This window comes from Eretmochelys imbricata, chromosome 5 (genome assembly GCF_965152235.1).
Source record: "Eretmochelys imbricata isolate rEreImb1 chromosome 5, rEreImb1.hap1, whole genome shotgun sequence".
Taxonomy (NCBI): Eukaryota; Metazoa; Chordata; order Testudines; family Cheloniidae; genus Eretmochelys; species Eretmochelys imbricata.
In genome coordinates, this window is record NC_135576.1 from 44,889,967 (window position 1) to 44,906,809 (window position 16,843).

General features: G+C 40.6%; 1 protein-coding gene across 1 annotated transcript in view; it reads right to left on the minus strand.

The window, feature by feature from the left end:
* JMY (junction mediating and regulatory protein, p53 cofactor) overlaps positions 1–16,843 on the minus strand; it is a 133,669-nt gene that overhangs the window by 49,631 nt on the left and 67,195 nt on the right. The window contains exon 5 of the mRNA XM_077816306.1: positions 2,679–2,844. Coding sequence (XP_077672432.1) covers positions 2,679–2,844 — 166 coding nt within the window. The remainder of the gene's footprint in view (positions 1–2,678; positions 2,845–16,843) is intronic.

Genomic DNA, 16,843 nt, shown 5'->3' on the forward strand with positions numbered 1-16,843 from the left:
TTGTTAGGATATAGATATTCAGGCCTGTCTGCAAAGGCCTGTACTTTAAGAATTTAGGTGTATTCTTATCACTTGGCTAGTTCCAGAGGTATAAAAGAAAGAATCAAAACCACTGTCTGCCAGTGTAAGGGCCTTCTCTTACTGTGACAGTTTGTGGCCCTGTGCTTAGGCTCAGGCCTTTGGCTAAGCAGCAGAGGCAGCCATAAGCTGGGAAGCGAACGGTCACATCCTCACATTCCAAACTAGTCACATTGAAATAAGGTGCTATTGGGCTGTTAGGCACTATCAGGACAGGATTGTATGCCTATCACCTCCAGAGAAAGGGAAGTGCCTAGAAAATGTAAAAGGAAACTTAGTTTGATAGCATCCTGTCTGGCAAGAACTCACTTATCAATAGCTGGGATGTGAAATCCTCACTTCTGTGTTGTCTTGTCATTGTAGTTCCCACTTTGCTATTGTTTGTCTGTATAATCTCTGTCTGGTTCTGTGATTGTTCCTGTCTGCTGTATAATTAATTTTGCTGGGTGTAAACTAATTAAGGTGGTGGGATATAATTGGTTACATAATCATGTTACAATATGTTAGGATTGGTTAGTTAAATTTCAGGAAAATGATTGGTTAAGGTATAGCTAGGCAGAACTCAAGTTTTACTATATAATCTGTAGTCAATGAGGAAGTGACTGGGTGTGGGTGGGGGTGGGCATGTGGGTGTGTGAGATGGGAACAGGGAATGGGGGTAAGAAAATTGGAATCATGTTTTGCTAAAGGGGGAGATGGGAACAGGGAATGGGGGTAAGAAAATTGGAATAATGTTTTGCTAAAGGGGGAAATGGGAACAGGGAATGGGAGTAAGGAAGTTGGAATCATGTTTGGCTAAGGGTAGTAATGGGAACAGGGACACAGGCATAAGGCTCTGTGGTGTCAGAGCTGGGAAGGAGGATACTAAGGAAGGAAACTGGAATCATGCTTGCTGGAAGTTCACCCCAATAAACATCGAATTGTTTGCACCTTTGGACTTCGGGTATTGTTGCTCTCTGTTCATGCGAGAAGGACCAGGGAAGTAAGTGGGTGAAGGAATAAGCCCTCTAACATGCCTAACTAAAACTTCCCCATAATTTCAACAGGACCAGTATTCTTTCAGTATTCTGTCCTAACCTGTGTGTAGTGTTGCTGTACATTATTTAAAAATGCTAGCTCCTAACACAGACTGTTGCATTCAATAAAGTCAGCCAAACCCTTTATGCTTTTTTGGATAAAGGCTTAATATAAAAGTGTAATATTGAGAAATAAGAATATTTTTAGAACTTAAAAAAATTGGGGGTAACTTAAGCAGTGAGCTATGAAAAATGTTTTGGATTCAGTAATCATCTGAAAGCTTGCCTATGTGTACCATGAGCAAAAAGTGATGTATACTACTTTTACAGCAGGTCCACTGTCCTTTTGGTGGAAAAGTTGGTAATAGTGGAATAATCTCAATATCCAAACTGAATCCAAGTACCGGTGACAATGTACCTCAACTCAAAGGTCCTTCAAATTACTCAGTGAACCTTCCAGATATAAAAGTCAACATAACATTATAGTTTTGCTAATACTAATTCAAAGAACATTGATTTAACTATTTCTTCCTTCTTTGTCTCTCTTACTAGATAGGTTCCCTATTAGCTGCATGAAAGTAAACTGTGCAGTAACATCAGGATCAAAACTAGAATCATATCTTAAAGCAGTCTGTGAACAAAGAATTGTCGATTGAGCACTTACTCACAGCCCGCAGAGAGCTGGCTAGGCTGACTGCAAAATTTCATTAAAAGACAGCTAAAAATGTATTAAGCTCTCTTTCGCTATGGGCTCAATTACAGTAATTGCCATAAGGATGTTATAGGATCACACATGTGAGAAGAAGCAGTCCACACTACTGTGTATGGGAGAAAAGGTGCCATGAGGTGCTGTATCTCAAGATGTAACTCACAATATGAGCACATTTGAAAATTTCTGCTCTACAGTGACTTTTCTGATGAACACTTCCTCCACAAGTCGTTTAGCACTGAGCCAGCATAGAAAGCTAACATCTGAGTAAAAGTATAAGCATAAGAAAACTCAGAAGACCAGGCTGGACACACACACACTAAATTTCCCTGCACCATCTCTATGAGTTGGTTTTAAATGATTTGTGAGCTACATCAGGTCTAGGGACCACAGCTTGTGTGTCCCTGATCTAAACTCTGTTACAATGGCAACATAAATGCTTCATAATGTGTCAAAAGCTCACCTAGAGGATTCTGATTTGCCTGACACCTCCTTGACAGCCACATGCTACACTTAAACACTTATTTCAGAAATTTTGAGAGCAACAACTCCTGTAAGTTAGCCAAACCTGCAGTACACAAGAACACTTAGAAAATAATTCCTTCCTTTCCAGCCCTAATTTTTCCCAATATTGCATAAGACATTAGGTATGTGATTCCAATTGAAGTTAAGGAGACAAAGCAATACATGAAGATTTAAAAATTTACCTCCTTCTCCTCGATGCAGATTTCAACTGATTTTAATTGTACTTATGTTCAAAGTCCTAAATCTTTACTTATTTAAAGAATGCTAAAATGGTTGATTCTAAGTTTTACAGTTCAGTATTAGTACTGTCTTAGGTAACACAGATTATGCCCATAAAATGTGTACTGTACCTGATACTAGTCTTTTGATGCTTTCAAGTTGTGCTGTCAGCAGCAGCTCTTCATACTTCAAAATCTCAAACTGCACTTCGTACAACTGAAGCTGTAGATCATAATAATCAGCTTCCAACTGGTCCAAATGGGCCATGGCTTCTGTACCACCTTGCAAACTCTGCATCTGAATGGAGGAAGGAGAAAAAAAGAAAAAGTGAACGATACATGACTACAGGATCCTAGTAAAACCAAGCCCGAGATATTCATCTTTATGTTTAAAAAAATTAAAACATGCCAAAAACTAGTTTTGAGAGAGAGAGTTCAGATTATTGTAAATATGGTTGAACTGAATACTGTCAATGCTGTAGGAGAAGTTTTGACTACTCTCACTTCAGATGTAATAGTCAACATATTTTCAGTATAGCACTAGGAGGTCTATTACATCAGCTTACAGTTTATGACTGTCCATTCTTTCAGGATGAGAGAGGTACACCCCCAACTTCCTGTTTCTTCTGTTTCTGTATTTCATGTTTTTGTTTGTTTGTTTTTGTAAATAGAGCAATAGAGGTCTAATGTAACCATTCGGTACTGTGTTAGCTTAGATGCAAAAATGTTTTAAAATTGTTAGAGGCTGTTATACCAACAAAACCTAGAAAACTGAAGTTAAGATTGACAGTCTAGGTCATGGTGAACTAAAAAAATGACTAGATGTATCTCTCTCTCTCTCTCTCAATGGGACAACAACTGAGGAATCTTCCAGCAAATAAAATATAAATATTTTACTCCATGTTTTCCACTCTCACACACTTTGTGGGTAACCTTCCTAGATGCTGACATAAAGCAGCATACCTGCCTAACCTCAGGCTTTTGTGCCATTTCTCAGGCCTCCCTTCAAAATCTCAGGACATCCAGTGCTGCAGCAATGAACAGAAGAGAGAAGAAGAGGACACTGGATCCTTTTTAGTCAGGTAGAAAAGTTGATCGTTCTTGAGCCTAATTATTTTGGAGGTAAAGTAAGAGAATAGAGAATTTTCCAGGTTTAAAACAATTATGTCAATTTTTCTGGTCATATATCAGAAAGGAACACGTAAGACGAGGTTTCAGGAAACAGCCAAACTGAAAATTCCAAGCTTTTCCATTTCCCACAGTAGGCAAGTATGCATAGCAGCCAGATCCTGTTTGGCTGGAAAGTGGGGGTAGGAGTTCAGAACTGCATAGTCAGCTGATATCGAAAGGAATCTCTCATCTGTTGCTACATTTTATAGGAGAATCTAGGCTCTGGATTTCTCTGGTTCTCCTTCCCACCTACCAGTCACTGCCAAAGCCAAACCCAACTTCCTAACAAAATGAATCCCTGCCAGCTGGATCCCCTCCTAGCTGAGGCAGGAGAGAAAGACATTTTGGCTTCAGTTGGATGCATTTTTCTAGTCTGCCCATCCTCTTTTCCTGAGGAAAGAGAATCCAGCTTCTATATCATAAATCCTCAACCAGGAAATGGGGCCATCTCGTGAGAAAGTGCAAAACAAAGTGAAAGTTTTTTTTGTTTTGCTTTTTTTTTTTTAATTAAAAATAAAATTTTACTTCCCAGTAGATTTAAGTTATGGTAGCATCTTCAAGGATTAAAACTTCACTCTAATCAATAGTCAGCCATAAATTGGCTTCCCAGTTTTTACTGATTTGAAATTATCTTTAAAGAGTTTTCTGAATTAATCTAGAAAAGCATGTTTCCACACAAGACTGAAACACAGAGTGGACAAACATGGACTGGCACTCTGTCCAAAAAGGCATTATCTGTTTCCAAGTCATTGGCAACTTAGAAGAAAATGACCATAAACAGTTAAGGATTGATATCCTAACAGATAAAGCAGAAGATGGGGTATTACTTGGTGTCTGCTCTAGACCACCAGATCACACTAGAGCAGTGTTTCCCAACCTTTTCCAGTCTAAGGTACGCTGACTTCAATAAAATGTACATGGCATGCTAAAATTATTAAACGAAAACTTACATTTAATGAGAAATTTGAGCTTGCCTTGTGCACAGAGTCATTGAATCCTGGCAGGAAATGTGGACGATGCAACTTGGAGCTCTTGCTCCACCAATCTCAGGCACTCTCTTTGTTTTTGATGCAAATTGGGCTTAAAAAACTTAAGCAGGTGCATTGCTGAAAACAGCAACAGAATGGAGATAGCACGGTGTAACATTACTGGGTACTGATCTGCCACCATCAACCAGAAGGAGTCCAAAGACATGTCACCAAACTTTAAAATAAAGTGCAGTCCATCCTTTGCAAATTTGGCAAATTGCTCGAGCCATTTTTTTAAGATTCTTAGCACTTTCCACTGCAAAGGAACTCCAAATATCCAGTCAAAATCTTCTGTATAGGCTGAAGAAAAATATGAGCTGAATTTTTCTTCCAGACCTTTCAGGTGTTCAGAAATGACATTGACCAAAATACTCCCAGTAGGATCTGCCATCTGTGCTTGGGGAGGGAGGGGGGGATTTTTACTATGACTTTTGCTACTAGAGAGGGCTAACTTAGATCTAAACCCCTGCAATTTATCCATGCAGGAGAGAAGATTCTCATTTCTACCTTGCATTCCTGCTCATGTGGTAGTGGAATATATCAGCCAAATAAGCAAGTTTTGCACACCATGCCACATCAGAGATCAAGTCTGGATATGTGGATTCCTCCAAAGTTAAGAACAGTTTTAATTAATCTCTCAGCTCATACAAATGAGCGAGAACTTTTCCATGGGAAAGCCAGTGTATTTAAGACCATGATTTTATTAAGTTCATTATCTTTACTGCTCCATCTAGCATTAAAGAAAGTTCTTCTGGCAGTGTTTTGGCCACAAGAGCTTCATGATATAGGAAACAGTGGACCACCAGCACATCTAGCTTTGTTCATTGACCTTGCTTGCAAACCCCTTCACTTTGCCAGTCACAGAGGTAGCCTCATCTGTGCAAAACTAAGACAATTTTTGTAGTGCAGTTCTCCCTCTTCAAGGTAGGCCGCTGTCATCCCGAAGATTTCCTCTCCTGTCATGTGACCTGGCAGTTGTTTGCAGAATAAACAATTCTCTTATACTATCAGCATCAACATACTTGATGTTAGCCAACAGTTGAGCATGACCATTGATATCTGTTGATCCATCACTCTGCAATGCAAATTTTCCCCTTGATTTGATTTTTTGTTAGAGCAGTCTCAGTATCAGCCAACATGTCATCAATGTGGCGACATATCGCATAATCTGAAAGGCAAACTTTTGCAATTTCATTGACTGAATTTGCACTTAACATAACTCTCACCATTTCTTTGCATACTGATAAAATGTATGTTTCTGCAATTGTGTGTAGTTTATCTGTCTTCACTACAAGCTCAGAAACCAAGCAGCTTGTTTCCAAAACTGTATCAGAAACAGTTACACAATCTTTCATCATTTGCACTTGTTTTTCATTCTGATCCTTTAAATGCTCAAAAAAATAATTTGTCTTTGTTGGCAAGGGACAGATGTTTGTTTATAAGGTGTCTTTTTAACTTACTTGGCACCATTGCATGGTTTGAAAGTTTCTCTTCACACACAAGACATTGCAGAAGAGGAAAAGATGGCTCACCTGTACACAAAAATCCAAATTGCAAATAGCTCTTAAGAGTAGTGTTGGCTCACCACTTTGCTTTTCAGTTCACATTCAGCTTCATCACTGAAAGTAGATATGGAGGCGCCAGAATCTCTTTTCTTCAAATGTGTGTCTGTTTTAGAGTCTTCAATTCAAAATTCACCACGATAACTTAACCGTTGAAAAGAAAACATGGCTCCCACGTGATACTATGCAAATAGCAAGGTAATTTGAGCATAGTGTGATGTGTCTGCCTCACGCACGTACACCCAAAGAGCAACATCACAAATTTTAATCTGGTTTTGACACTAACTAAAATAATTAGAATTCCCCCCGCCTCATCCCCACAAGTGACTTTTCCAAAATTCCACAGCACACCTGTTTATGCCTGATGGCACACCAGCGTGCTGAAGGACACTGCTTGGGAAACACTGCACTAGAGAATAGGAAGACTGGTTCCTTAACCACTTATCATGGGGGACTTCAATCTGAGCAACATATAAAACAAATCTCATGCTGCCAGTACAAAACATCCTTGGAATTTCTAATTATTACAGATTATACTTTCCTAACTCAAAAAGTGTTGCATCCAACACAGGGGAATTCTATATTAGACATCATCTTGATTGATATCAGAATTAAAAATTAGTGTAACATAGGTACGAGCGATCATGACTCGATCACATTAGTTACGTGCAAAAATAATCAAGACCAAACTAATAACAGATATATTTGGTGCTTTAAAAAGGCCAATTTCACAAAGCTGAAAACAATTATGATTCAAGTAGCTGGGAGAAAGAATTTAAACCAAAAAATATGAATGATAATTGGAAATTGTTTAAGACCGTTTGTACTAAATGACCAAAAATCACAATTCAGAAAGAAGGCTAAAGAAAAAGTTTACAGAAAAAAAAATCAACCTGGCTTAAAGAGGAAGCAAAGGCAACTATCAAAACACACACACAGAAGTTGATAGTACTGAACATAGGAATTGATACAAGAAGTCTATGGGACACAAGGGGAAGTCTATGGCCAACACAGAAAAGGACAATGAGAAGAAGTTAATTAGGAACAGGAGAATCCTAGCAATGGTACTGGTCCATTATAGATGAAAATAGTGGAAACGTCAACAAAAAATGGTTCATTATTAAGACTACAATTTTTTCAGGATCATTTTTTTTTGTAGAATCATCCTGGAAACTCAATGTAGAGGAGGGCAAGTTGTGGAATGGACATGTGCAACACATCTCAAACAGTTGTGAAAGATTAACAACTATTCTTTCTTTGTGTGATTGCACATGTACATTCCACTCTTGGTGATTCCCAAGAAATAATATAGGAGGAGGGATTGGAGTCTACGGATTGTAGTACAGCTCCACCAAATTTGGCATCGTCTCTAGATTACTGGGTAGTGGTGTAATAGAAGAACAAAGTGCGCACCGATGACCAGGTTGCTGCTTCACAAATGTCCTGGAAAGTGATCTGCGCTAGGAATGCTGTTGAGGATGTGTGAGATCTTGTGGAGTGAGCAGTCAGCTTGTCTGTTGGTGAAACATTTGCCAGCTCATAACAAGCGCTGATACAGAAAGTCATTTATGACTAAATTCTCTGTGAGGAGATTGGAAGGCTTTTCATTCTGTCCACTATAGCCATGAACAGTTGGATGGATCTTGTCTCAGTAGAACTCCAGTGCTTGTCTAACATCCAAAGTGTGTAGCCGCGGCTTGTCCCTATTTGTGTGTGGTTTGCGTTTAAAAAAACGGGTAAGTAAACTGATTGTTTAAAATTTGAAACGACTTTAGAGGAAAAACTCAGATGATGGTGTAAGTACACCTTATCTTTAAAAAAGACTGTAGATGATGGTTCAGAAAAGAGGGCATGCAGTTCAGAGACTCTTCTGGCAGAAGTGAAAACCACCTTCCAGGAAAGGTGTAGTAAGGAGCACGTTACTAAAGGCTCAAATGGTGGTCTCATAAGTCCAAACTAGACCAAGTTCAAGTCCCATGGAGGAACAGGCTCCATTAATTGAAGGTAAAACCTTTACAGACCTGTAAGGAATCTGATTGTCATACCATTAGAAAAAACAGACTGGTTATCCATGTGAAGGTGGAAAGCTGATACAGCTGCCAGATGAACCTTGACAGAGAAAACTGCTAAGCCTTGGTATTTTAGGTGCAGCAGACAGTCAAGTATATGTTGGATGGACAAATGCATTGACAAGATGCTGATTTGACAAGCCCAGATAGAGAACTGCTTCCATTTTGACAAGGAGGTGTCCTGTTGGAGGGGTTTCTACTTTTTAGTAAGACCTGAAAAACTTGCTCTGAGCAAGACTGTTCTCTGGAATTTAGCGATGGAGCTTCCAGGCCATTCGGTGAAGGGACTGCAGGCTCAGGTGGAGTAGACGACCACAATCTTGGGAGATCAGATCTAGGTGCAACAGGAATGAAATTGGAGATGTCACTGAGAGGTCAAGTAGAGTGGAGGAACCAGTGCTGGCAGGACCATGCTGGGGCTATTAATATAAACCAGGCATGGTCCTACTTAATCTTTAGTAGCACTCTGTAGGAGTGGGATCGGGAGGAAAGCATCGCTTTTCTGTCCAGGGTAGCAGAAAGGTATCTGTGATTGAGCCCGGACTGTGGCCTTGCAGGGAGCAGAAAGTTGTTTGCAAATAGGTCAATCTGGGGAGTCACCCACCGCTGGAAAATTCATCTGGCTACATCCAGGCAAAGAGACTATTTGTGGTGACTAAAAAATGACCTGCTCAGGTCGTCTGCTAGCTCATTCTGCATCTGTGGAAAGTAAGAGACCTCAAGGTTGATTGAATGGGCTATTCAAAAATTCCTATAGGTCAACTGCTTCAACAAAGGACAGATGAGTGAGCTCCTCCCTGCCTTTTGAGGTAAAACATAGCTGTGGTGTTGTCTATAAGAACAAATGAGTTTCCCCCTCTGTTATGAGGTAGAAAAACCTGACAGATGCATAGCCCTGAGTTCTCTGACGTTGATATGAAAAGAGTTCCCGCAAGGACCAAAGACCCAGAATCTGGAGGGGCCCCAGGTGGGCTCTCCACCCTAGAGCAGACTCATCTGACACCAGAGTCACTGAGGGTTGAGAAAGAGAACGCCTACACAAATGATGAGGATCCAGTCACAATTCAGCAAAATCAGAACTAAATAGTATCGTGATCACAGGCCCCCAATGAAGATAGCTTAGCAAGTACACTGAATCCTGCCACATCTGGAGGGGCCTGAGGTGCAGCCCTGCATGTTGTACTACATAAGTGTAAGAAGCCATGTGCCCTAGGAGCCTTGTACTGTTTTGGGCTGTTGTGATTAGATGAAACTTGAGGTCTGTCATTAGAGATTGAATAAATTGGAATTCAGACTCTGGGAGAAATGCTCTGGCCTAGGAAGAGACAAACACAACCCCTAAAAACTCTATCCTCTGTACCGGGCAGCAAAGAGTATGTGACATTGCACTCCATATGATTTTATGAAAATATGCTAATGAATGTGAATGTAATGTAACTGGAATATGCGGTCTTTTGAACGACTTATAGATGGCACACCATTCTTTAACGTGTCCATTACCAAGACAAAAGCACCTCACGTGGGGATCAGTATTGGGGATGGTCCCATTTCCCCCCCACCCCCATGGTAGACAATGCTTGAACCCTGGTAAAGGCAACACATATGGCACCCAGCTACTATAAACAACACTATGATAACACTAAACTAAACCTAAGGTACTACTATTATCTAGAGCAGTGGTTCTCAACTTATTTAACACTGTGGGCGCGTATGCAGCTCTCTCTGTCCCATGTGGACCGCACCCATAAAATATATATACTACCTGTATGGCCCTGAGGATGTCACATAAGCCGTGGATTGAGAGCCACTGATCTAGAGGAAAAAACCCTCAGAAAACAGACTAAAAATGTGAGGTGAAAACACTATACCAAGTTTCACCTCCAGCCGTGAAGAGGTTCGAGGCAGTGCTGCCCTCATATGGCCAGGGAGGAGCTAGGGCCACAGTGCACTGGCGCAAGCCCTATGGGTACTGCTAGGCAAAATTCTCTGGCTTCAGTGTGCTGGGTGCATATGCGCACCTACATGAAATACACACCTGCATCTAAGAAAAATAATGTAGAAAAGGCAAAAAAAGTGTTCAATAAATATCTGTTCTGAATTTGAAAAAAAGCCAGATGTAGCCATATATGAGGATGAAACACTTTCTACTCCAATAGTAGTTCAGGGGGATTTAAAAACAGCTACTAAAATTAGGTATTTTTAAAATCAGCAGGTTTACATTATTTGCATCCCCCAGTTTAAAAACATTAATGCTGATTTTCAATACCTCTTAGAACACTAGAGAAAAAAACCTAATATTCTCCCAGTATTTAAAAATGATAAGTGGGATGACCGCGCCTGTCAGACTGACATTGATTCCAGGAAAATAATGGAACAGCTGATACGGTACTCAATGAAGAAGTAAAGGAAGGTGATATGATTAGAGTCCCCCATGTTGACGGGCATTATCCCAGGATGAAATGATTTTGAAAAGGTCCTGGGGGCCATGGTGAATAATCAGGTGAACATAAGTCTCCAATACAATGCTGTTGGGACTTATGATCCTTGGGGAAACAAGGAATCTTGAGCAGTAGTAGGGCAGTTGTATACTACCTCTATCTGGCACTCGTGTGACTGCTATTGGAATACTGTGTCAATTCAAGAAGGGTATTGATAAAATGGAGTGGGCTCCACAAGGAAGATTAAAGGACTTGAAAATATGTCTTGTATCAGTCGATACAAGGAGCTCAGCCTGTTTAGTTTAACAAAAGGGTAAGAGATGACTTGATCAGAGTCTAAGTACCTACATGGGAAGCACAACTTTGACAATGGGCTCTTCAATCAAGCAGACAAAGGTATAATAAGATCCAATGACTGAAAGCTGAAGTTAGACAAATTCAGACTAGAAATAAGGCGTACATTTTAAATAGTGAGGATAATCAATCATATAGCAATTTAAGGGTTGAGGTGAATTCTCCATTATTGGAGATTTGTAAATCAAAACTGGATGTTTTTCTGAAAGATATGCTCTAGTTCAAACAGGAATTAATTTGGGGCAATTCTATGGTCTGTGTTATGCAGGAGGTCAGACCAGATAAGCACAGTGGTCCCTTCTGACCTTGTAATCTATATTATTTACCTGTAAAAACATTTCACTGCTAATCAAGTATTCAGAATATCATAAAACATTATGAAATTTCAAACATTTTTACTGTATTTTACTGAATAAATTTCTGTATATATAATTAGCAGCCTGATATGACTGGAGCATCTCTTACAGAGAAATTAGGTTCTACACATTTATATTGTAGTGAAACACTGCAACTGAGAATTAGTAGGCATCTTTCAGTCTCGAGAGACCACGGGTATACAGCCCTGAGAGGTAAAGAATTTAGTCAGTTTTATGGCAGCTGCAGCTGTGGCTGAAGAGACCCACTCGAGAGAGACACAATCACTGCCATATCTGCGACATTTAAAGATATTTCAACCCTTTGGGCTCTGCCTTTTGTGAGCTCTTTTCTCCTCTCCTAAGATGGACTACTTCCTTGCGTAACTCCAGAGACTTTTGTTTAGCTCTTGTCTCCAAAGGCTGCGGTCTTGAGTATGATCTTCCCAGTTGTCCACATCCATGTCCATTTCTTGAGGTCTCACTTGCACATATCCTTGAAATGCAATTTTGGTTGCCCTTTGGGTCTTTTTCCAGATGGCAATTCACTGTTGAGGATGTCCTTTGGGATGCGGCCATCATTCATTCAGCACACATGCCCAAGCCAGCAGAGGCATCTCTGTTTGAGGAGTGTTTGAATGCTGGGTATGCTGGCCCGCTTGAGCATCTCAGTGTTGGTGATTCTTCCTCCAAGAGATGCCAAAGATTCAACAAAGGCAATTCATATAAAAGCTGTTGAGCCTCTTTTCCTGATGAGAGTATAAGGTCCATATCTTGCTTCCATACAAAAGTGTGCTGATAACACAAGCACGATAAACACAGATCTTTGTGTGTTCTGTCAGTTTGTTGTTTTGCCATACCCACTTGCTCAGTCTAGACATTGTTGTGGTGGCTTTTCCAATGCAGATGTTGAGTTCCATTTCAAGTGAAAGTTTGACTGTGATAGTGGAGCCCAGGTATGTGAACTTGTTCACTACTTCAAGTTCATAGTTGTTGATCTTGATAGAGGGTACTTCCTCAACTCCTTGGCACATTATGTTAGTCTTTTTTAGGCTTATTGGCAGGCTTTGGAAAAAACGGTCCATAAAGTTTTAGAGATTAACTGCTCCGTCCTCAGCAAAGAGGTGGTTTTGGATAAGGGCTTCCAGAGTCTTGGTTTTAGATCTGAGTCTTGTAAGATTGAACAGCTATCTATCAGATCTTGTGTGCAAGTAGATTCCCTCAGTTGAAGAACCAAAAGCTTATTTTAGTAGCAAGGAGAAGATGATCCCAAACAGAGCTGGGTCAAGTACACAGTCTTGCTTAACTCTGCTACAAATCTGGAATGCCAGAGAGACTGAGCCGCTGTATTGAACTGTGCTATACATGTTTTCATGGAAAGATCAACTCATGCTTAAGAGCTTGAGGGGACAGCCAATCTTTTCCAGAAGCGCAAATAATCCACTTCTACTGACAAGGTCAAAAGCCTTTGTGAGATCAACGAAGGCTATGTAAAGGGGCTTTTTTCGTTCTCTGCATTTCTCTCGTAGTTGTCTCAGTGAGAAGATCATGTTGTTAGTAGACCTTTAAGCTCTGAAGCCGCACTATGATTCAGGATAGATTCTATGCAAAAGAATAAATGGACACAAATCTGACATCAGGAATCATAACATTCAAAAACCGGTAGGAGAACACTTCAAACTCTCTGGCCACTCAGTAAAAGATTTAAGGGTGGCAATTTTGCAACAGAAGAGCTTCAAAAACAGACTCCAACAAGAAACTGCTGAGCTTGAATTTATATAAAAACTAGATACCATTAACTTGGGTTTGAATGGAGACTGGGAGTGGCTGGGTCATTACACATATTAAATCTATTTCCTTAAGTTAAGTATCCTTACCCCTTCTTCAACTGTCTAAATGGGCCATCCTGATTATCACTACAAACGTTTTTTTTCTCCTGCTGCTAATAGCTCATCTTAACATTAACTAACATTCCCTGCATCAGCTGCTACTTGGATGCTTTCGCATAAGTGCAGCCAATAGTCATTGGTGCAGCATCAAGCAGTTTGTTTTACCTTGGTTCTTGCCACTCTCAATGCTTGTAAGGTGTTTTAATTTGGTCTCTCTTGTAGTTGGTTTGGGCTGTGCATCTGGCCTCTATGACTGGTGTCAACGCGCTGGGATATGTGTCAAACCAGTCGTTAGTCTTATTTTTCTTCTTCCCAAAGACAGGGCTGATCGTAGATTGTATTCTTCAGTTGCTCCCATTTCAGCTGGGCACTTGTGGCACAATCACTGGAGTCAAGGGATTCTGGGAATATGTTTTTGTATTGCTGTGACTTTTCTTGGTCCACAATGGCACTGATGTTAATATAAGGACATCCTTTTACTTTAGATCTGTGTATTTTCTTTGGTTTAAGTCTAACCTTGCTGCATACCAGAGAGTGGTCTGTGTTGCAATCAGCATTTTGGTAGCTATGGGTAATGAGGACAGCGTTAAGATTGGTACGCCTTGTGATAAGATCCAAATGGTGCCAGTTGCCAGATCTGCGATGTTTCCAAGACACTCTGTGTTGTGGCTTTGTCTGGAAGAATGCGTTTGTTACAGGAACAAAATTCTAGCAGTCTCTGACCATTTCCATTCATCTTACTAGTTCCATGTTGACCAAGACAGTTGGTCCATGCTTCATGATCAGCTCCCACCCTTCCATTGAAGTTCCCTAGCAGGAAAACATATTCATGTTTCGGAATCTTGCTGATGGTGGTGTTCAGCTGGTCACAGAACTGGTCCTTGATGTCAGAAGACGAGGAGAGTGTTGGGGCATACACAATCACAAGGTTTACTGGGCCCTCAGATGTGAACAAGCATAGCCAAAAATTCTCTGTCCATTTATAGGTGGCTCAACCATCCCCAGAAGTGAATTCTTGATGTCAAATCCCACTCCGTGCTCTCGCGTTTCTTCAATGCTGTTCCCCTACCAGAAAAATGTGTAGTTTTTTTCCCTGAGAGAGCCACTTAATGCTAGCTGTGTTTCTTGGAGTGATGCAATATTCACACTGAGTCGTTTCAGCTCATTATTACAGCAGTTTTACGTGCATCATTGATTTCTTGAAGGTCCTCAGATAATCTGGTTGTTATGGTGCGAACGTTCCAGCACCCTATTTTTAAGGATGTTTTCTTTCTTTTACTTGATTTGCCTGGTGTGTTGGTTACAGTTCACTTGTCATGTTATAAAACTCTAAGCTCCAAGCACCCACTGAAGCAGGCAGATTGTGGAGGAACACCACCCTATTGTCTGGGAGCTGCCCAGTTTTATGGCAGGCAGTGGTTGTCCAGTGAGATACGATGATCTCTCCCACTGTCTGAGACAGCCCCAGGTGCTCAACTCTACAGCAATCGAGTAAGAGCTTAGAACTGCTGCCTCCTGTGTTGTGTCGATGCTCGAGGTGAAGCTGGAGTACTTCTGCAGGTCGCAAGCCTGGGCAGATGACATGGAGGCCCTGAGTTGCCTATGCATCAGGACACCCTTCTCAGCATCACTGGTGAAATCCAGAAGAGAGGAAGAACCAATACATCTGGTACCCGATCCACTGCAGGAGTTGGCAGAAAGATACTAAGATATTAGTAGCTGACTGCCTTTGGGTCTCCACTACAGATTTTCTGTCCGAGTTTACTCTCTTAGCCTTACATTCTCCCAAATTCACCCACAAGGCCGTGGGGCTTTTCTGTCATGGTTTGCTCCCTTAGCCTTACGTCCTCCCAAATTCACCTCACAAGGCAGTGGATTTGATGAGCTGCAAGTAGTACCGTCTACTCTCATTACAATAGCAGGCATAGCCTGACCAGACACTAAACTATGAATACGTAGTTTGTAATTCGCATACCACAGTAACACCAAGACACATTATTTCAGTCCATTACTGGGCATCCACATTAAGTTCCTGACTGTGGCCAACAGAACAAGTGGGACATTGATGGCACATTCAAACAATTAATAGCTTGTAAAATACTCTGAAACAGGATAACAGGCTTGATTCTTCCCCTAAAAAGAGGGGGAGAGGTATAGAACACAGAAATCGTGTTCTTATGTCAGACAGTGTAGCCTGGTATTTGGCATTTAGAAATTATTTCTCATTGTAAAAGGAAAGCGCTGTATCAGAAGTGTCACAATTGCACCAAACCTATTCTTTATCATCCAAATTTCTAGCATACCAGGGATCTTATACTGTGTCACTACCTGAGAAGGGAACTTGCCCAGACATGTATCCACAGTATATTTTTCCTTTAAACTGTTTACGTTAAAAGTTTACACAAGCCATTCATTAACTATCTGAAGTGATAAAATTAGTGCTAATAACGTCCATCAATTTAAGAAAGAAAATCAGCATTGTTAAAAATTACATAGTGTTAGCAACTAAAGAGTAATTTGGCAGTTCTCTGATCTGCCCTCCAATTTGGAATATTTGCTGAATTGATAACATTCATGGTAGGAATGGTAATGTGTGTGTAGAATCTCAGGCTGGCTAACACAGTGAAAAGAAACAGGAAAAACTTTCTGGAGTAAGAAAAGACTTAAAACTGGACTGGAACTCCAGCAACCTGGGTTCTGCTCTGTCACCAATGTCCGGCATCAATTTAGGCAATCACTTAATCTCTCTGGCTCCAATTCAATAAAGCCATTAAGCACATGCTTAACTTTAAGCACTTGAGTAATCTCACCTCTATTCATCAAAGCACTGAACAGGAACTTAAAGTTAAGCATATGCAAGAGAGATTAAACTTTCTTTACAGTGCTGTAACTGAGACATATTGCCTGTATATGGACAAAATGCTCACATTGTTGCTGCTAATGGATTGCACACTTAAGAGAAATAGACAAGGCTATCTGGTGGTAAGGCCACTGAACACAAAGCCACACAAGTGTTGCTGGGATGCAAGACTTATCCTGATTAAGTAATACACAATAATGATCTTTTTCCTGCTAAATAGGCTTTCCCTAGGCTGTTGTCATGGTTTATTTTGATTTAGATTCTGACTTTCTACATCAAATAATCACTGTGTTAACATAATTCGATCAATGACTGTTTTTGGGGACAGTCACAATCAGGACCTTCCAGAAAGAAGGAAAATAAAACTCAGACCACAGAGGAAAATGTGATGAGAGCCTGAGCCCTTGGTCAAAGATGCAGTCTTGAAGGGTCATCCTCAAAAGATGTATGCTGTGGTCAGCCAGGGCACTGGGTGAGCCAAAAGACCAGGAGCATATCACTAGCCTTTGGAGATCTCTGGTAACAGTTTTATGCAGTAGGGAACTTAAAAACGGTTTTAAAAAAATAAAAATCT